Source organism: Melozone crissalis, unplaced genomic scaffold (assembly GCF_028551555.1).
Source record: "Melozone crissalis strain CALT ecotype California unplaced genomic scaffold, PUWL_Pcris_2 ptg000004l_1, whole genome shotgun sequence".
NCBI lineage: Eukaryota > Metazoa > Chordata > Aves > Passeriformes > Passerellidae > Melozone > Melozone crissalis.
This window is the reverse complement of record NW_026535782.1, coordinates 20,260,471-20,282,858: the sequence shown is the minus strand read 5'-3', so window position 1 is coordinate 20,282,858 and position 22,388 is coordinate 20,260,471. Positions and strand designations below refer to the sequence as shown.

The 22,388-nt window shown below is 35.7% G+C and overlaps 1 protein-coding gene across 26 annotated transcripts in view; it reads right to left on the bottom strand.

Annotated features, from left to right (window-relative positions):
• Positions 1–406: 406 nt before the first annotated feature.
• Positions 407–22,388, bottom strand: part of NRCAM (neuronal cell adhesion molecule) — a 101,482-nt gene continuing 79,500 nt past the window's right edge. For 6 of the 26 annotated variants that reach the window (XM_054276710.1, XM_054276747.1, XM_054276738.1 and 3 more), the window contains 6 exons: positions 22,058–22,123; positions 21,417–21,542; positions 20,221–20,373; positions 16,616–16,747; positions 13,460–13,538; positions 8,983–11,694 (listed from right to left, as the gene is read on the bottom strand). In XM_054276710.1, coding sequence (XP_054132685.1) covers positions 9,855–11,694; positions 13,460–13,538; positions 16,616–16,747; positions 20,221–20,373; positions 21,417–21,542; positions 22,058–22,123 — 2,396 coding nt within the window. In that variant the 3' untranslated portion in view covers positions 8,983–9,854. Of the gene's footprint in view, positions 3,944–4,505; positions 4,564–8,982; positions 11,695–13,459; positions 13,539–16,615; positions 16,748–20,220; positions 20,374–21,416; positions 21,543–22,057; positions 22,124–22,388 lie in introns of those variants that run through there. The other 20 variants (XM_054276831.1, XM_054276839.1, XM_054276858.1 and 17 more) reach the window with 6 other exon arrangements.

Here is a 22,388-nt window from a genome sequence, read left to right as displayed (position 1 = left end):
GGGGGTAGATTCCTACAAGTAGTACATTCAGTTATTTCCATCTTCCCACAAAACCAGTTCCTGCTTCTGCCAAGTCTCTGAAATGTTCTTTCCTAAGGTAGATGAAGGGGAAAAAAAGAGAGGGAGTGGGACAGAAACACAGCAAAGGACAATTGCTTTTCAGAAATGATTGGAGTCTCATTCTCTTTCTGATTTTCTCCCCCCACCCCGGTTTTTTTTTCAGAAAAGAAGACACTTCCAGATGGTAGATAATATTTTTTCATATATAATTCCTAGAATTTCTGTTTTAACATAGACCAGACATCATGAAAAGAGAATTTGGTTCCCAAATCTTTTTCCACTTTGTCTCTGCTAAGAAGAAATTGTATTTTCCTAGGAACAATGTGAGAATAGATTACAAGAAAAATTACAATTGGGGTATCCTCTTTAATTCCCTCAGGATTTATACAATCACTTCAGTGAGAATAAAATCAAAAGCAAAGGTATATCAGTAAAAGAAAAGTGTAGCAACTATATGTATTAGTACACTTTGGGGAACATGCACAGATCATGTATGTGTGTCTCCAAAAATTGTTACTGTATGAAATCCTTCTCCCCAACTATGCCTAGGGAACTCAGACCTCTCTTTTCAGGAAGTATTCTTTAATTGAAACAGAAGCAGCTGTATTTCATATCTCCCAGACAGTTTACATTGCTGCAAAAATCAACAGATACCTGTACAAAAACCAAGGCAGCCAATATCTGAAGATATTGTGAAGATATTTGAAGATAAAAGTGCCAGAACTGAGTCTGTGCAGGTGACAGGAGGAGAAATATCCAGGAGTTTCCACTTAATATGGGAAGGCTGGCAGAATGGCTTCTGATTCAGTGATAAGACCCCTCTTTCAAGTATCATGCCCACTCATCAGCTTTTGGATACATCTCCTGAAGCACCTGCATCTCTTGGAATCCATGGCTCTCCTGCAGTCTTCTATGCAGAACAGCTGCCCTCCTGCCCAGTCTGTTTCCATTCATATATAGGATAGACGAGATACGAAAAGAGCATTGCAATGGATTTTGTGTACTGTAAAAGATGACGACTAAAAATTCCTCACTTCATATTTAAAAACAGATAACCATAAGTTTGTATGTCAGACAATTCCTTTAGGACACAAAATCCTTATTTGGGATCCTATCTGAGGGCTCTTAATTTCAAATCAACATTACTTTCTCTTATTCACTCTTACAGGTATGGAACACGACTGTTTCAGTTCTTTTATTTGCAGTAATATGACTAAATAAATAATAAAAACATTCACAGAAGTAAAATGCAAATCACAGATTTCAATGGGAAACGGTCAGACAAATTTACCATTTTTTCAAACGGTAGCATGTGAAGGTATGCAAGTTTCTGTAAATAATTTGGTGGCAGTAATGGAAGTTCTGTAACATCATGGGAACAACTTCTGTCAGAGCTCTTCCATGCTGTTTTACTACTTTGAATTCTTAATTACAAGACTAATCCGATGTGATTTTTACTGCTAGTGTAAACAGACCAAACAGTGAAATTTTAAAACCACATTTATTTTTAATACAAAATCCGTTGCACTATTACAGAAGTGAGCCTGTATGTTCACCCCCACATGCACAGATAATTCAGCATCTACAATTAAATAAGAGTAAAATGATTTTTTTTTACCAAAACCATTGGCAAATCCTGTGAAGAAATGTTCTCTTTGTGCTTTGTAATCAGTGTTCATAGAATTCATTTTGTATTTCAGTTCCCATTAAAAAACTGACCAATGGAAAGCTCAAAGGTGCGAAAGAAGCTTATTACAGCTGGGCTACATTTGGGATTGCTTCAATTGTGCTTTACCTACAATATATACATGAAAGCTGCAAGGTGTCCTATGGGCTAATGTAGTGCACTGGCAAAAGCTCTGAATGGTTTAGTTGGAATCTGCAGTACATGAGCAGATAACTATTTTATTTCCACAAAAAAAAAAAAAAAAAAAAAAAAAAAAAAAAGAAAAAAGAAAAGAAAAAAATATAAGTAGATGCTTTAAAATACCATGCACACCATTGGCTATAGTACTTCTTACACAGTACAACATAAGCTTTCTTGGTTTATTTGTCTGTAACACCTAGAAGCATATAGCATCTACGCTTTAAGTGTATTTACAAATTCAACAAAATATCTACATATAAAAAGCTTACTTAAAATTAAACTTGATGCAAGTTATGAAAAACCAATTTATTGGCAAATGAAACTGAGCATTCCTTCAACCATAGGTTGCCATAAAAATTTATATTTGGAGGTAAACATTTGATTGATATAGTATGCGAGAAAATAATTTTTTAACCGATAAGGGAAATCCTTTACCAATAAACCGTATTAGCACTTGTCAGATGGAATGCTGTGGTCCGAGCGTAACCCCCACACTGCTTCAGGCTGGAGATAATTACAAAGCTGCCACACTGATCAGGCTGGGACACAGAGAGAAATGCATTCTCACCAAATGATGGAGTCAGCTGCTTTGGGTTTTTAATTATTTATTTTACAAGAGCTTATTCCTTGCTGTGTTAGTAAATAATTGAACTCTGGTTGTGTTTTGGGATTTTTGTTTGTTTGTTTTCATTTTTGTTTTAAGTATTCTAAGGCCATGAAAACATGTTGTGCTGTAACTGTGTAGAAAGCATTTTCTAAAGGGAAAAATCATACTCTTCTTTATGTAATTTAAAATATTTTAAACTTTCCATTTTTAGCACAACAGTTTCATAACACTTCTTTTTCTTCACATTTTTCCTTTATTTGGCAATGACAGTAGTCTGCTGATCACAGTTTACTGCACTAACTGATTTAGTAGTACAGCACATTACGGAATGCATATCGTATAAAGGCACTGAATGTACTTTGCCCTGTGTTTTCTGGAATATTTTCCTTAATTTTTAAAGTTTTTCTTTCAGTGACTGTAAAAATTCCAAAATGCATTGCAATGCATATCTTTTATGCCCTAAAATCAATTCAATATGTTTTGATGTAAAAATAGAGCACTGTACTGCCGTAATACCTGACAGATTAAAAAGGCTATAAAGTAATAGGAGCAAAGAGCAGATAATAGGGTCTCATTAAGCATCAGCAAATGCAAGTGTCATACTTAAATCATTTAGCATTTATATACTGTACATACTGTTCCTAGCTGTCTTGCAAAAAGACATATGATAGCTAGACATTAAGTCACCAATTTCACAACAATGTCCACAAAGACATTGAAGTTCTATATAATACTACTATAACACTCTGACATTGAGAACAGAATTCATATCCAGGGATTCAGCTGAGGACTGCATAACAAATTGTCAAACCATGTCTTTATAGTGTACACGAGATTATCTGTGAGTTGTGTAGGGTTTTTTTTTTCCATGCATTTTACTGTATTTTCAACAGGAAACAAAATTACAAGCTGATGTTACTGTTTGTGTCAGTTCCTTTAAAAAAAAGTAAAAATACTCAAGTTTTGAACAAAATTTGAATTTTATATTTTGATTCATAGTAACATACCACTTACTGTGTCATTATGCTGTGTACTGGTGTTAACCTGCATGTTCTCATAGCATTAACTTCTGGTGGTGAGGAGCTCCGATACCTGCGTGTTCATAGTATGAGAAGGAGGATGTACAAGTGCTTTAAGCAAACTGGAGATACAAGGGGATCAAGTTCTGTGGTTACACAAATGAATTCATGGCATTTACAGGAGAAGGAGCCTCAGAGCTTTCATTTCCTTCTGCAGGTTCTTTCTCTTTTTTACCACTATATTGTCCAATAAAGGAGCCATCCTCATTGAACTGACCATTTACACCTTCTCCATAGTCAACTAAACTATCATCACTGTCTTCTTTTTTCACAGTTCTGTCTGAAGGTGTCCGGCTTCCTTTTTTTAGAGGTTTATGGTCCTCTGCATCGCTGCAGACACAAACAAACAAACACGGGATTAACGGATGCAGTGTTTATTAAGACAAAATCAGCCATGCATGCAGAGTTTATGAAAAGCATGTGTGCAGCCCTATAATCCTTTAGTAAACCCACATCACATTGTAGAGACAAATCAATATGATGCAGTTCACATGGAAACATGGGGTAGGAATGGTTTAAACAGAGAATGTCTTCAGTGGTGGGAGGGGGAGTTGTAGTTTCTTTTATTTTTTTTTCCCCCATCGTGCATGACTTTTGAGTGGTAAGACTGGGCCCTTGGAGGTCATGTAAATGCAACTGCAAGCATTAAGAAGTGGGTTGTAAAGCTATAAAAAAATAATTTGTTTGTTCTCCAAAGTAACAAGCTCATGATGTGCCGTGAAGTTAGTCTGTTAAACTTCTTAATTTCTTTGACTCCTTGAAAATGAATGAGGAATGAATTTGGTTAAATGAAATATACTGATTTTCTTTACTAGTATAAAGAAAATAAAAGAGCTGCATTTCAAATAATTTGTTACATAATGCAGGCCAGACTTGCAATTTTCAACCTTACCTTTCAAGAGACCTACATATTCCATTAAATGGGTGCAGAAGAAACAAATGAAAATAGCCTAAGAAGAAAAGCAAAGTCCATATCCTGATAGTGATCAGTATTGTATCAATAATAAGTTGCTCTTAAAATTTCTACAATATTTACTGTATTACAGGTAAAGCAACAATTTAGCTTACAGTAGCTAGAATTGAGGAGTTGAGAGCATGCTTAGCTTTTTTCATTTCTTATCAGATCCATCTCCCTAAGCTACTCCATGACTGATAATGTTCTGACAATGATGATGGTGATTTGGAGGACAAGACAAAAAGGAAAGGAAAGAAAGGCCAGTGGAGGAGATCCCTGTAGCAAAGTACTGTGGTCTTTCCTTTATCAGTGGAAAAGGCAGCACCATCAACATCCTCAAATAAATTTGCAGCTGTGGTAGGCTTGTATTTCATGAAATAGATATAGTTGGGCTCTTTTCAGAATCCTTTACATTGCACTTCAGTGTCAAGATGAGGATTTCAGCAGCAGCTCCAAAGCATTTTGAATTGAAACCCACCATTTCCAGCTGCACTTTTGGGTGCAATTATATACCTTGTCTTAAACAGAACATGTGACTTGATTTGCATATAGGGTACAAAAAAATGAAGTGGTTTGGGGGTTTTATTTAGATTCACAGCTTATGGGAAATATAAAGAAACACATATAAAATATTAAAGAAACAAAATTACATTTTGCAATTTCTAGAACACTAGGCTGAATATATACTCAGCAAATTATTTTAACCCTCAAATTCCTAAAACCTAGTATGTTATAAAATAATGCATTTTTTTTCTAACTAATACCTTCCTTTAAGCACCCAGAGAAACCATATATATATATATGGGGGTGTGTGTGTATATATATATATATATATATATATATATATGTGTGTGTGTGTGTGTATAAAAAACACAGGATGTACAAGGCCACATCAGATCATATAGTTAGCCAACAAAGGCCCTGGTGGGAAATTGTTGCTAGAAAACCATTACTGCCATTTTCCAACAAGCTGTTTCTCCTCATCACCTTTTTTTTGTTTCTTTTGGAAAACACTAAGTTATTAAATTCTAAAAGAAGGCCACCTCTAATATACATATACTTACAGAAAAGCATACCAGAGATTTTATCATTCTGAATATACACTGGGAAAAAAATGGTAGGAATATCTCTCTTATTTACATGTAAGAAAATCCTCATGCTCAAAGCACACAAAAGCAAAACCTCCCAATGTGACTGTATCAGGCTTGATGTTTTCCTTATTGTGGTGTACAAGGCACGAGGATAAATGTCCTTCATCTGTGCTCACTGGTGCTACAAACATACAGGCAAATAACATTTAAAAGACTGCACTCCAAAATTTCAAGAATCCAGCAGCAAAGTGAAAATGTTTGTAACACTGTGAACGCAAGCAGATTACAGAGACATTACTGAAGAGAGTTCATTTTGGAAGGACCTCATATTTAAATGTTGAAGATGGAATTGAGTATTTAATACTCATACACAATGTAGTTTCTCCAATGCCCCCATCAGAAGGTATTAACAGTTATTGTAACAGACTGCACAAGTCAAAGGAAGGCCAGGCCCTCCTGCTGAGATTGTAACCAGTCCTTCTCCCAGGGAAGATCTGCTTTCTGGGTTAGACTGTTAAGGAAAGAGCACTGGTATATGGTTTGCTGTTTAATTTCAGGTGAACAACTTCATAATTCTTTACACCATAATATGCAGAAATTAAAATAAATTAAAATTGCAGTTGTATCATATTCTGATTGGTCATGAATCTCTGTGCAAATATTCTAAAATATGACTCTAACCAGTGTAATTCACTAGGTTGGAATATACAAATATAAACAATATGCCACTACTGTATAAATACACCAACATTTTTGTGTTTAATCCAATGAAAAGCTTGATTTGCCATTACAATTTACAAAAATCTGAGTATGAGAACTTCTGCTTTCTGTTGCTCCTCTGGTTTTCTTATTTATATTTTTACAAATGAAGTTTATGTAGAAGACAAACAATGAAGAAATACTTACACAGTTGCATTGAGTATAAGATTTTTCTATATTTTAGTCAGGATGTGAATTCCACAATCTCTATAATTGAAAGCAAACAAAACTGCAGATTTACCCAGGAGTGTAACTACATGGAGGTGGGTACTGGTGTGAGAGCCTAGGTCACAGAAACTGCAAAAATCAAATCTCAACCCGGGGATTCCTTCACTTGTTGCACTATATAAATCTAGAGAGAGGTTCTTTCAGGACTCTGGCAGTGGGAAAAACAAGTGGGATTATCCAAGATGCTTTACACTCCTGGTTCAGAAAAGATAACATATGCCATGGTACCATTTTTTCTGTATCAAACTGGATTATGACTCTTAATATGAACACAGTGTTTTGAGTGGAAGAGAAAGAAATTGAGAAAAAAACCAAACAAATAGGAAAATGAGAAAAAAGTGAACACATCAATGTTTTGGACAACACTTTTGCTACCCTGGGGATTCAAAACAGAGGAGGGGCTCTGGTGGTCTGGCAAAATGAATGTATTATCTGTTTCCTGCCAAGAATCAAACTACAAAAACTGCTGAATTACATTAGGAAGAGCTATAGAACACTTTAGACAGTAGAATATATAATATTATATTGCCATAACATGGTAAAGCCATAAATTTTGATACTGTACCCACAAAGTTTGCCAACCTTGCTTACAACTGTTCATAAAACTATTCCAAAGTGCATATCAGGATAAATCATAGTTTCTTTCTGTTTCTGTTTGAGGTTTTGCTTGCTGACTTCTATTACATACCTAGTGTAATATTATGATACTAAAAAATAAAGTGCAAATAGGATTGACTAAAATTACAGTGGTAAAGAAGTTTTTTAAAGCGTCATTTATGCAATGCATATAATAAATAGTCAGAAAACAATAGTTGACGGGAACCAAACATGAGGTGAGAATGGGTATGCTTTATTTAGAGCCATGGAAGTTAAGTGTAGTCATACTTTTACTATTTTTTGCTGTAAAAATAAATTCCATACTAGTATCTCTTTAGGGATGCAAATTTCTCAAAGAAGACTCATATGTACCAATCATTTTGATAAACACTTATATGTATCATATACACTTCTTTTCAGTAAGAAAGTGTTTAATATTAAAACATATTCTAAAAGCATGATTTAAATATTAATCATTAATGATTGCTATTATATGAACATGTTTCTCTTTCTTCTTAGTTTAATGAAACACATCTCAAACTCGAAGTTAATTATTAAGAGATATAAGAAGTATGAAGGTAACAATAACATAAGTGCACAGCACAAATTTATTTGTTTAAAAAAAGTAATTCCATTTCACAAGCTTATCAGTTATTGAAAGAAATATGTACCTTGAAATCTCCTTTCTTCTTTCAACTTTTCAATTTTTCTTCCTTAGATATGGGTACATGCAGCAACCAGTCAGAATGGGGAAGACACTTTTACGATGCCTCTGCAGTCCAGCAGGCAACTAGTTCCCAACTAAACTTTGCCACATTCTTAGACATGCAAAAAGACTCAATATATGATTAGCAATATACTACTTTTCCTCACAGCACAACTGTCAGGTGAAAGGCAACATGAAACAAAGTGGGTAAAACATTCTGGGCTATGAGACACAGAAAGTGGATGCAGAAGATGAAAACTGTTGGCAGTAAATCCCTTTTTCTGTGACCTCAGATCAATAGCCCAGAAATGTTTATGTAAAAGCAATCAGGTAAAGCCACAGAAATTCCTTCCTCTATGGCTTCCCTGCATACTCCAGGAGAATCTGTCCCTATACTTAAGAGGTTTCTGCTGACACTCTTAAATTATTAGGACTGAGAGTCCTAATATTATTACAGTCAATCCAGACTTCAAACCATTTTACTATTCCTTATTTAAGCACACCTATATTAGTCTTCTGAGTAGTTTTTCATTAACATCTCTGTAGTACTTAATCTTCAATCCTGACAGAAGCTGGAAAAACAGGGTGATAAAGCCCTGGCTTTAAAAAGCAGTGCGCTGAAAAAGTTGTTAATCACACAAGTATTCAAGAATTAAAAAAAAGAATTGTCAAAGAAAGTACATGTGCGTAAATTAGAATACAGTAAGACTACTGCCAAATCCAATTGGACTGTTCAGTTCTTCAGGCAGTCCACTGAGATAACCTCTTGCTCTGGAAGGGACCAAGCTTAGAATTACAGTCCTGAGGCACAAATCATGGCTAGGTCCCTAGGGAAACACACCTAAGCTGCAAGTTAAGTAACTACAGGAGAAAAACCCCACAGTTGTGGTTACAAACTTTATTTTCATTGTTAGATAGCTCAGAAGAGGGAAGAGTAATATATTATCTAGCAATTCCAGAACACTCTGCCACAGTGTCTCACAGCATATCCTAGAATTTCTAGGAAAAATACAGTGTCAAAATATTGAAGAGGCAAAACAATTTTTAAAAAAGTGCAAATATCCTGTGTAACCACCCTATCAATCCAACCACTGTAGTTGCCTTGTCCTGTTTCATCTTCTTAAGAACATTCTGCAGACCACTGGACTTTCGTCCTTCCCTTGTAGTTGTTTGCTTCCAGTCTTCCTACCCATGAACTCACAGGTCTGTAGCTGTCATAACTTCTTAATTTCTCTCCATTTATGGACCAAGAGGAAAATTTAGGCTGATTTATACACCTACACTGACCTCAACACACATCTGTGGTAGTTACTCTGTTTCTTGCAGGTTCTTGGTGTAGACAATGACTGTCCACAATTTACTGTCTCAGTCTTCTACAACTCAGAAAACCACTGAGAGTGCAGAGAATATTGCTACAGAGGCACTGTTTTCCCTTATTACGTAAAAATGAAGGAATCCATCCAGTCACAGGGATATAGCATGCATAGTCATTCCATAGTTCCTGAAGCACCTGCATTTCCTAAAGCATTCTTTCCTTCACTAGATCAATATGGCAAAAAAAATCTGATGTTGTCTGGTCCTGCAGACCAGCCAGCTCTCACACAGAATGTATTCTCTTAGTTGATGTTGAGGAGTGCAAAACTTCAAACAAATCCAAACCATCCCAAGACCACTAGGAAGCCTAGAAATGAAATGGGAAAAAACCCTCCCCTAAAGAGAGTGGATTTGAGAGCTATGATTTCTCTAGCTTAATTAGTCATTAAGATTTAAGTAACTTCATAAATTAAATCTTACTTGGAAACCACTAATTTTCTAAGCACTCGGTTTATTTGTCCAGAAATACTGAAACATTTCCATGTCTTTCCATGCTTCTCGGCTCCTGGGAAACTAGGAAGCAAGTCTATGTTAGAAAGTTCCTCTTGATGGTCTGATATCTCTCTGAAAGTGAGATGTCTTTTCGTACTTGGCATGAAATGACTGTGAGACCTTATACTTTCCCTTCCCTCCTTTGAACTTTGGAGGAGAACGCAAGGAACTCACACTCTTGTGAGGAGAACAGGAAGAGCTTCCAGCAGAGCTCTTTTTTTTCCTCTGACATAAGTAGTGCTTGTGTTCTGATACATCCTTCATGATCTGGACTAAGGATTCACCAAACAGCTTGCCCCCTGTGTATGGCAAGGACAGCAGTTTACATTTCAGATCTAGTGATGAGCTCCAAGGACGCAGCCAGAGAGCTCTCCAGGCTACAGTGAGGCATGCCACATTTTTAACAGTGAGTCTGAGAGAATCCTCAGCTGCATCGTGGATAAAATTAGCTGCAATTTTACACAGCCTGCGTTTTCTCTGCATGGCACCAGATGGGACCCATTTCTTTTTGTATCTAGCTCGTTCTTCCTCTAACCATATTAGTAAAGCTTTAGAAGCATAAGTGCAGTAGATAGATACGCCAAGCTGGGCTGCAACTAGCTTAAAAGATCTTTTAATTGCTTCCTCAATCTTTCTGTCAGTAGGATCTTTAGGAAGAGCATCTCTATTATCAGGCACTGACAGTACAGAATTACCAGTAACCAATACTCTGTCCACCTCAGGCAAGGTCCCCCACAAAGCAGCTTTATCCACTGGGAAAGGATAGAGCTTATGTAGGACTGGTGGGGCTTCATGCTTGCCTTCGGGATTTCCCCAAATCCTGCAGACAAGATCTTCCACAGCTGAATGGATAGGAAGTGCATTATCTACCTTGCCTTCTTCGGAGGGGATAAACAGTTCTTCAGAGGCACATTCAGATTTGGAAGATTTTAACATTAGCACCCTCTTTATGTGTTCAAAAAGGTAATTCTGATTCTCCATGTCAAATTTACGCAGAGGATCTGGTCCTTCTGGATCTTCTGTAGGGGACTCAGATGCCACCTCTCCATCTTCAGGGTCTGATTCAACCTCCAAGGCCTTGTCAGCCTCAGGTTTCTCCTTCCCAGGGGCTGTTTGATATTTTAAACTGTCCATATGATCAAACTCAGAAGTCTGGGAACTGCTCCCAGATGCTTCTAAAGGAACCAGTGGAACTTCTGCAATTGGTATCCTGGGATGCTTCACTGAATGGGACCTAGCCTGTGCCACAGATGTTATGCTTTGTCTGGCTGCTGTCAAAGCATCCTTTAAGACAGTGGCCAGCTCAGGCAAGATTACAGATTTCATTAGTGAATTCTTTTCAGATTCGGAGAAGCGAGTAGCAGTAGAAGGTCTTACCTTCCTGTGGCAGGAGCTCTGCATGTCGTCTGAGTCTGAGCTGCAGTCTGGGGTCTGGCTGCACCAGTGATGGCGAGAAGAATGCTGCCTTGCCAGTAAGCCACCAATTGAGTTGCAGCTGAGGGGTTGCTGGAAAGGGGATGGCTGTCCTGCCTGAGAATCTGAGCCCTCCTCCGACCCCATTATGTGTTGCTCAGAAGCATGATGTCTAGAGCCATGCCTGTACTTCCATTTGTCTGACCTCTTTTCCTCTTGGCAGAGGGAAGCAGAGACAGAACTAACCCTTGTAAGCTCTGAAGACTGCCTAGCCCTCCTCCTGGTGTAGGAGGTCTCTGATCTGGTGCTGGAGTATTGATCCCCTGACCTCCTGAAGAAGTTGGATCTGTCAGATCTCACAGACTTTGCTTTGGTAAAGACAGGGTTTGCTTCAGCAGAATTGGCACAGCTACCTTTTGTTTTCTTTTCCTTGTCCAGTTTCTTTCCTGTCCAAGCAGACATGGACCTGAAGTGATGAAAAAAGTTCAAAATACTCGAATTCCTAGATCCTTCAAAAATTACATTTTTTTCCAAGGGAAACCCTATACCCTTTTTCCTCAAAGAAGCACCGCATCATGTGAGGCAGACAAACTGGGAACTGAGTGACTGCAGTGATGCTGGGCTGCAGAGAGGATGACAAGGTATCTTCTGTAATCTGACTGGTTGCTGCTCCTGCCCTGTCTCTAAGGAAAAAAGAGGAAAGCCCAATATAGACTAATTACACAGAAATACATTTTTAAAAGGAGGTTTTGCAGGGTACATAGAACTCTCCCATTGAATAAGTGTGAAAGCTTGGCATGCATCTGCCCATATTCACTAGACACGAGTGAATGAATGCATTATAAAATAATTTAATAAAGCTCTAGATCATTCTTCAGATTAACTCAAGCCACTAAACATGGAGACATAAATTCAAATCTTGCTACAGGTCACACATGAAAGCAGGCTTGAATACTTATTCCAGGCCTGAGAAAACATGCATTGAGGTCACACCATTTGTACATTTCTGTACAAAGGTCAGTTTCTGCTGCTGGAAGTTCCAAGATTCAAGAACCAGTGGAGCAATAAAGGAGTATGCAAACTAGGCTTCCCAGAAAAACTTACACAGTACTTCTTAAACTCTCCTTCCAAAGATTGCTCAATACTTCCCTTTTTATCTGTTGTATTTAGGTAATTCATATGAACTTACAGCTGTAATGAAATACTATTCTGAACTCATGAACCTAAGAATGGAGTATACTGTTTTTAATCAGAGAAGAATAAACAGAAACTGCTCCTTAGCATTCAGAACTGTACATCTAGTCCTGTCAGATCAGGATGCACCTTTTCCTTTTGTGAAGAAGCTATGGCAACAAAGTAGATCCTTCTTGAAAAAAATCTGCTTTTTCTATGTACATTGTAAATACCAAATCTTTGCAGTAATAAAGAACTTCTACACTGCCTTTAACACAGGAATGCACCACAAAATCTATTTCATACCCACGTGAAATATAATCTTATTGACCTATTTAGAAAATAGCAACATTATTTTTCATACTAATCAAAAAACAAATAAACTGCTTATTTAATAAGCTATATTCATAATTGTTGTATGAATAGTCTTGCCAAGGCATGCTTTTGGTAATGCCAGATTTGGCTAGTATAAAGAAGAGTGCCAAGAATAAGAGCTGTGCTGCATGCTTTGAAGCTGCTTGCTATATATCTTGTACTGAAATACATGAAAGGGACATTGGCTTTCTTTCTGGACACTCCTTCACCTCTGTGTATAACATCACTTCTTTGTTATTGGATTAGATGTTAGTACTGACAGCGATTTTAAACACATGTGTTTTCCAGTCAACACCAGATTGTCTTTGTTAGAGTTCAGTTAGAAATTTATTTTCAAAAACTGTAATGCTCAACATAGTGCCCTAACTGCAAGGACACTGTATCTGGCATTTGAACTCTCTGAAAGATGGCTTTGTAAATAAAGATTCCACACTTTGACTTTCAAACACATACAATTGTGTTTGAATGTGGTTTTCACCTTGAATTAGCAAATGGCTTATACTAAGCTTGGATAATTTTTTTTTTCTAATGTGGTTGAAATGTTATTTTTAGTTCTAAATAACACAGCATACAAAATCTTTGACATGGAAAAAAAAGTTAGTCTTAAATTAATAAGTGTGATACTATATACAGTACATGTGTGACATCAACAGTGAACATGACAAACCACATCAGCTGCTCACCTGTATTCACCAAATGTTCCATCATCTTCCTTCATAGGTTGTATTTCTGGATCAGCATGTGCATCCTCCTTTTCCTTCACTAAAATATTTGAAATAATAATTTTTATCATGAAACTGCAAGATGAGAAAGTGTAAGACCTTAATTTCTAAAGCTGATAACATTTGGCAGGAATGTCTTTTGAATAAAAACTATTTTTTAAATGGGGCCTTAGGCTATTACTTTTTTTTTTTTAAGAAAAAGATCTGTTAATTAGTTATAGGATTTTATTTCCATTCAAGTATGACTGTATGTCATTTTGCATTAGCAGAACTTTCTCTTTTATTTCTAGCACTAAAGAGAGAAAATTGTAAAAAATCCTACTAAAATAACATATTTACTTAGATTATTAATAGAGTTATTGCTTAATCAAATTTGAATTATTCAGTTCTGCTTAACAATACTCTCTATTTCTTCTTGATATTTTTCTCATACTGATTGATAAAACTGAATCAGATTCACTTTTGTTCACTGTCATTTTGTACATTTTCTGCTTTAATTTCATGTAGTAAACCTCCAATTTTAGATTTTTTTTTCATTATTAATAATTCTCAAAATACTAGGCATGGTTCGTTGCTTCTTTTCTACAACATGATCAAACCCAACACAAAATCACATACACTGGAACCTAAATTTTACACAATTTTATTTCTCGCACATTCTGGTTTTAGGTTTAATCCTTGTTCACTGGTGGGAATAAATCCAGGCATATAACTTGTCCCTATAACATAATAAATGGAGCACATTGACACAGAAACCCACAAGCACCTGAGGAGTCAGGTATTTACAGGTGACATGTATTCCTATAAGTTAAGATTGTTCACAGGATAAAACAATATACTGACTTTAAGAAATCTATTTATGGTTCTTCCCTTTGCCTTTTCATTTTTGTTTTTCTGGCATCTATTCCAATCTTTCCCTTGTCTAGCAGACACAGTTATATAATCCAATACACAATCTCTTGTCTTTTACTCTGGTAATTTCCACACTTTATTTTTACATCACTGATTTATGTGCCATTATTTAAGAGGATATTAATCATTCCTGACAGTATTTACTAAGTCCTTAACTGCAGTAACACATAAGGCCTTGAGATGTATCAGGCTGCTATAATTTCATACTGAAGTAATGAATTACTTTCTACAAACCACAGGCAACCTCAGGATGACATGCAAAAAATTATGATGAAAAAGAGTTCATAACTTAAATTTTCATAGATTTCATAACTTAGTGTTTTCTGTTTGTCACTACCTGTGGAACAGTACATTTGCAATGACCCAAGAAATACAGAGTCACTGCTATAAACACTGGTACATACTGATTCTGGAAATCTTAAAAACGGTCCAGGTCCACCTTTATATATGTGTGTGTATCTGTGCATGAAGAAACATTTACCTTGCAAGTAATAATTCTGCAGAAGCAGCAAAAAAGACAGAATATCAAGGATCCATAAAGTATGGATATCCTTGATATCCTGCCCTCCACACTTTTACTCAAAATCTCTGTTTTACCCTCCTCTGGATGGTGGTTCACTCCATGCCTTCCCTACTCTTTTCAGTTTCAACACTTCACTTGTTTCAGTCACTTGAATCACTTTTTCTATGTCCTCTGTTATCTCATTTCTCTTTAAAAAAAATCAAAATATTAGGAAAAAAACCCTAAGAGGATATCTTCAGCCTGTCATATAATTCTATGCAACACCATAAGTTCCTTAATCATCTGTTTTCTTCATAGGCATAGGCAGCTGGAACAGAAACTTCTCTTACCTAATTTTTGCTGTCACTACAGATCTTTGTTCTCTCTGTAAAACAATCTAACAGAATAGAATTCTTATACTTAATTATGTGATTTTCTTATAAAAATAATCTGCTATTCTATTCCAGCAGATTTCCCTGTGGGGAGCTGAAGTTCTTAGTGTTCCCTGACACCAAGTTTTTAGAAATGCACTGATCAAAATAAGCAGAAGAAAATAAAACAAAGTGTAGATTTTTCTTTTATACTTTTCTAAATGCATCCATCTTTTTCATGCCCAAGTTAACAGTAGGGAGTTCAAGAAGTTTGAGTTGAATTTAAATAAGCATTCTAGAGTCTAGATATTTATTCCCAAACCCTAGGAGAAAATAATTTTTTCATTAAATCAAGATTTTACATGAAACTTAGCAACTGTACTTTCTATTGCAGCTAGAATAGGAGAATGAAAAATCAGATTATCCTTGGATGCTCACTTGAAGTTCATTCATAGTCTCTCATACCTCAACAGCTGCTCTGAGATCCTATCCAGCAGTACTGTGCAAGGTACAGTGGTTCTCACTATCCTTTTCTAGAGAGCTTTGGTCTATGGAGCTACTCCATAGAAAGAAATATAACACTAGGGAAAGATATATATGATACCTGTACATCCACATACATAAATACACATAATACATGCCTTTTGTAATGTACACCAGGAGGGATGAGTGTTTTCATAGAAGACATACATTGTCTAATTCCAATTTTTAATAAAAAATTTTAAACATACTTGGCCATTCCTAAACATACTATAAAAAAACTATTTTACACCTCCTCTTAGAACGAAAAAATATAGAAAAAAAATCCCAGTCTAACTGAATTATGGGAACTTTAAACTTAGCTGAAAAACTGCAGAGGCTGAAGATGACACAGATTCTGGGAAGGAACTCAAGGTATTGGAAATAACATAACATATGAAGGGATTTGTCCTATGGCATGCATTCCCCATACTTTAAAGTAACCAGTAGCTATGATTTGGACTTTCTGACCAAATAAATTGTAACTCAACTAATGTTAATGGATTAAACTCATCTGCATTGGACTTCAGAAAGTGCAATGTGCACTGGTGGTGATGTTACAAATAAAGCTCAACCTCTGTAGAGAGGTCATGCACTGACAGGACCCTCCGGGAATGAAGAAGGTCCTTCTCCTATGCTGAAACGGATGTAGGTTTCCTCCCAAAAGGCAGATGGCTCCTGCTAAGCCCAACAGTTTGCCATATACACAGTGTAAATGTAAATCAGCAGCAAATGTAATTTTCCAGTAAGCCTGAGATCTGTCTTAGTGGGTTACCAACAGATGAATTTTACTACCCTGGTTACACAGCATACCTGGATACTTGCCACCCTTATTCCTCCTTATGAAGCAAACAATCAGTAAAATCAAGATCAGAAGAGCAACAGCACACATGAGACCAATGAACCATCCTTGAGTAGCGATGTCTACCTGCCGGCTTGCCATTGCTAGAGATAAAAGAAGAAAAAATATGTTTTGCTGCATTTAAATGCTATGCTAATTCAGATAAATAATAGAAAATACAATGTTCATTAAAAAATAACACTCACTGTGAAAAATAGATAGCATTAAGAAAAACAGCTATTCTGTATTTTGTATTTCCATTATTCAGAATATTTCCAAGTACCTATGCACAGAAGTTAGTTTTCAGTATATAAAGTGTCTGCTAGCATTTAAGCTTAGCAACTACTTTGCAAAATCTCTGTACATACTACATTACTTTCCACAAACCTCAAAACTATTCTCAACCATTTCGAATTAATTAAACTCCTGAAATAAAGTTGCAAGTTGCAGTTCACACAAATATGTCAATTGCATTCTCAAGATGAATAAAAAGCCAATACTGATAAGCTAATGTATTTCCATCATTCTGAAATGGGGAAACAGATGGATCATTCAAAAGCCCTAATATTAAATTTCAACTAAATATCAACAATGAAGCATCCTTTAAAATTTATTAAGCATCAAGTTTTCTTTCTTTCCTCAAACCCATACCTCATCCTACAATTAATTTATCATGATTGCCATGATTTAGCATTACTGAAGTGGGAAGCCTTCCCTTGGCACTATTTCTCTCCAAATGCTGACTCTAGTTGGAAGATAATGTAAATAATAAGCAAACTACAAAGAAAACACTACAGGCAGTAATAAGAACAGGAATTAACTATGTGGTCTAGGGTCTGGATCTACTGGTCTCCAACACAGTAGAATTATTCTGGTGAAGCTTATTTTCTCCTCTATTGCTGGAAATACACTACAGGCAACCTGATTTAGGATTAGCTGCTGGGAGAAGGTGGAAGAGTGACAGGAGTTAGGGATACATGCTCCAAACAAAAAAATATGAAGTGGAGGAAGATGAACATCTATCCAAACCTGTCTTATTCATTCTTCAACTTCTTTTCCAGACCCAAAACCCAAGAGTTCGAAACTCTGTGAAGAGCTGCTCAACTGACAGAATTCAAGTCAATGTCTCAGTGTCATTTTCTAGTTAAGGAGTGTGAGACAGGTATCTTAGAAAAGCAGCAATGGTTTCACATTTCTCATGGATTCTATGGAAACACAAAGTTCTTCTGATGTACAGTATCTCCAGTCCACTCCATACAGAAGACCAGTGTGTATTCCACTTTAGAAGTACTATGCTAAAATTACCTTTTTCTTTAAATGCTTATTTTTGGTCTCACTGGACAAAGACTTGATTTTCATCTAAATAATTCAGTGAGTTAATGTGCTGGGTTATTTTGGAGATACAATCAGAAGATTTCTCAGTCCTTGTTTATATTTTCTGATATTTTAGAAAGTGACTCTTATATGCACAAGAATTTAAACTATGTTTGCATCAAAGTCTCTACATCTCATATATAGTTTATATACCTAAATATTTCTACTCTTTGTGCCACATATAAATATACATAAATACATATACATAAAATATTAAAAAGTGGCAATTAAAAAAATCACAAAAGGAATCTTTCTCTGGGCTACATGTGAAAATAAAAGAAAATTTTGTTTTCATCTTAAGGTTAAAATTATTTTGAGTTTTGTGCATCTGCATTCATAATGGGACACTAGATGTTGTATAATACATACTGTAACAAAATGCAAAAGCACAATTCATATTCAAATGTAGTAAGAAATAGAATCAAGCCAAAAACTCATGCATAAAAATATGCAAGATAGATGGGAAGATGAAAACTTACTTATGCAGCTTCTTGTATTAACTTACTGCATTTCCAGTAGGAAAGGGTTTCTAGATCTCTGTGCATCTTTAAAAATGGCATATTTCCTGCCTATGCTAAGCAAATTATTTGCTTCAGGCAGAACAACCTTGCATCTTGGTGAACCACTAATGCAGGAGTCAATGCAGAACACTGTACCAGGAATGCCCAAAAAGGATAAACCTGCACACTATGAAGATGTTCTATAGGAATGCTTGTCAAAGAAAAAAAATGTGGGAAAAGCCTCATATTTGAAATATCAAAGTTTCATTCCTAACAAGGACATACTCCAGTGTTTGCCTCTTTATCCACTCCATCTTTTTGCAGTGTTTAAAAGCTTTGACCAAGACTGAAGACAGTGTGACACAATATTTTTCTGTAAGAAATAGGCTGTTTAAAATTTCATGCTGAACATTGAAACTTGCCACTAGAAAGGAGAATGGAGTGTCTAAAGTCCCTTCTTCCTTAACTACAAAAGGGCATGAGTTAACATGACTGGGTAAGTACAGGAATCCTTATCTACTGGCTCAATACTTTTTATGCAGGGAGATGCTTTTGGGAAGGTTTCCATGCAACTTGTTTTGAATTATTTTACAGTCTTGATCCTTGTTTCCTGCTCCTTTAGGCTTCTGATGTGTATATGCATAGCATTTCACAGGTAGGCTTTGGCACCACTAGCTGTTCCTGGCTCTGTATTCAGCCTGTACATATTTGCCTGGCACTGTTATTCAGCACTATGTTTTCAAACCTTCCTGCAACATGATAAACTGTGAACAGAAATTGAACAAATAAAAGGAAAAAATGACGATTTTAGAAAGTGCTCACTCACAAACTGGCATACCCATTATCTATATTGTTGCCTGATAAATATAACATAATGTTCAAGTGTACTTTCATATTTAGAATACTTTCTTATAACATAACATTCTAGAGTTGGTGGGGCTACTGCTGTATAACTATGCACTGGCTAAAATGCTTAGAATGAGCAGAAGTGGCTGGCAAAGACAAAAATAATAGCTGACCAAGAACATGATGATGGCATGGCATGTGATGGCAACACAATATTCAGCACAACATCAAAGAACCTTCCAATAGAACCTTTTTCCTGAGTGCAAATGGCAGGCATTGCTGATTTGCTTACAAAGAAATAGGACTGCAGCATGAACATAAGAAACTTAAACAGCCTTACTGATTCCCAGGATATATGTGTGACATCAAAATCCATATTAAACTAGTATATGGCAGGAAAAGAGATTTACAAGTAGGAATGTCTTAACACTGGTATAAATAGATTACATGGGACATCAAATCGAATCTGCATTTTCTGATTATGCAAATATTTTAGCCCTATAAAAAGCAGCATTATTTAAATACAGCCCTGTAATTATACTAATTGGAAATATTAGAAATAGGTCATCTTCAGTGCACAGCACACAGATGGAATGTGGGCAGGGCATATATTGCCCCTAGCACCAAACATCAGTCAAGTAGAGTGATTTGAAAGGATTGTAACATTCATAATTCAAACATAAATAAACTGGCATTATTTAGGCGTTCATAAAATGATTTAACATTGCTCTATGAAAGGAACATGCAAAGATTCTAGCTGCAACATCTCTTGGCTAGAAGCAGTTCAGCATTTCAGCATTGGTCTAACACGATTCTGGCTAGGATACAGAAATGTACTGCAGTACAGTGTGCCTCACCTGGACCTGTCTCAAACACATCCTCTGAACTCCTAAAACCAGACAGGCCCTCAGCACCAACCCGGACTTTATATGCTGTTCCTGGTGTTAAACCCTTTAAGACAAAGAAGCTTCGAGAACCATTTACAATTTCTTTTTTCCAATCTTCTTTGCCTATAAAAATTTTAGGAAAACAACAAATTGGTATTTTAATTTTATCTGTATTACTGAAAGTTTCTAGACAAAATACTACTGACAGTTACTTGACTAATCTATGGATCATCTGAGACAAATAGCTGTTGTCTCAAAAATAATTATATAAAATTATGAGCAATAAATTGCATGCAACATATTAAAGAATTCGTTGTACAGTAATTATGAAACTATTTTAAACATTTGTTCCATTGTACTAAAGAAATAAAAATTTAATTTATTTTTAAAATGCTTATTGAACCTGTAATTATGAGATACATTAAAATAGATTTTAGACATTTTATTAAATGACAGTTGCAGTTTCAGTCCATATTTATTTTGGTCAAGAAGTTCTACTTCAAAATCTGAATCTACCTTGTATCTTTTTTCTAGGACAGTCTCAGCTATTTCATGGCCAATATCCAGAAAAATGCATTTCTATTCCAATTTTCAGATTAGTCACCTTTTGACATAACTTTAGAAGGATGGGGTATTTGAAAAGAAGTGTCTTGCTTTTATTAGCTAACTTTGTTCTAATTATTACCAGTATTATCAAAGTTTTAAACCTGGTTTTAGGCAATAAGGGCACATAAATTGTTTCATATCTTATTTTAAGGTTTAATTTAACAAAGAATATCTTATTTAATCTTTTTTTTCCCCTGAATTAGGCATAGTTTAGGAAAATCCTTGTATCCTACTTTAATGCAAGTAATCATATTTTTATACATGTAATCGCTTCATGATAAACAACTTCACGCAAACTACGTTTTTAGAAGTTCGCGTTCAAAAGAATTTATAAAATAATACAAAGGAACAAAGGTTCATGTTTATCTATTCATCAAAAACATGCTAAGCATTGATGTTTATTCAAATGAAAATTATTTGATCTTCCTGATCAAATTATAAAATAATTTAAAACATTTAAGAGCTATCATTAACACTGGGTCAATTTAAGACCCCATTTACTATAAAAATCCAAAATACATCTCAAAACTTTATCAGAATTTAATGAAATGACTTCTTACTGCCTGCTACACCATATTCAACATAAAAGTTCGCATGATCTGGTCCCTCATACTCCCAACTGATATTGGCATAGGTCTCAGCAGCAGCTGTTGTAACATTTCTGATCCTTGGATAAAGTGGTTGAACTAAATACACAATAGAAAAACAAAGCAGAATATGCAGTTGTGACTTCATACATTTAAAAAAAGTATTAAAAGAAGTTACTACGTTAATTTAGACCATATAGAGGGAAAGTATAGCACATTTTTCATTGGTTCCATTACTGGAAATTAGTGATTAAAGTACAGTATTTTGAAATTTAATCCCAGGCAGTTACTACACTAAGAAATTAGTAAAATCTATGTACTTTACTGAGCATGCTCTGTACCATAAAAACGACCAAATACTTAAAAAGTACCTAACTGCCAAAATTCCGAAAAACATTATTTCTATTCATCTGGAAGTAAAATGCAGACAGCTGGAAAGAGATGAGAACAGTGTCAGGGTAATGGGAAATGGTAGGACAGAAGGGAGGCATGAAGGTGGTAAGCTCCTCCCTTTATGGCATGTGGCAGTGAATGGACTGCAAATGCCCCAAGTGCAAGCCCTTACAGGATTTTGGCTCTATTGCATGGATAGCGATAAAAAAGGAAGACAATACCCTTATAGAATGTTGGACGGACAGTATGCATGACTGGGGAAGTTGCAAAAAGGATTTCTGAATATCCTTCACCATCAGAGATAGTAGGAAAGAAAAAATAAAGAGTAAAAACATTTTGCATCAAAAAGTAGCAATTAACTAATACAGTAAAACCTTACCTGTTAAATAAATAACACATGCACATTCTAAAATCATGCAGGTTTCAAATAGTTTTACTTGTTAAAATATGAAACAGCTAAGTGATACACATGTATTTGAAAACAAACTGAAGTATGTATGTACTGGCAGCTTTGCTTTCACAGGACAATCCTGAAATCAGCTTTTGTTAATA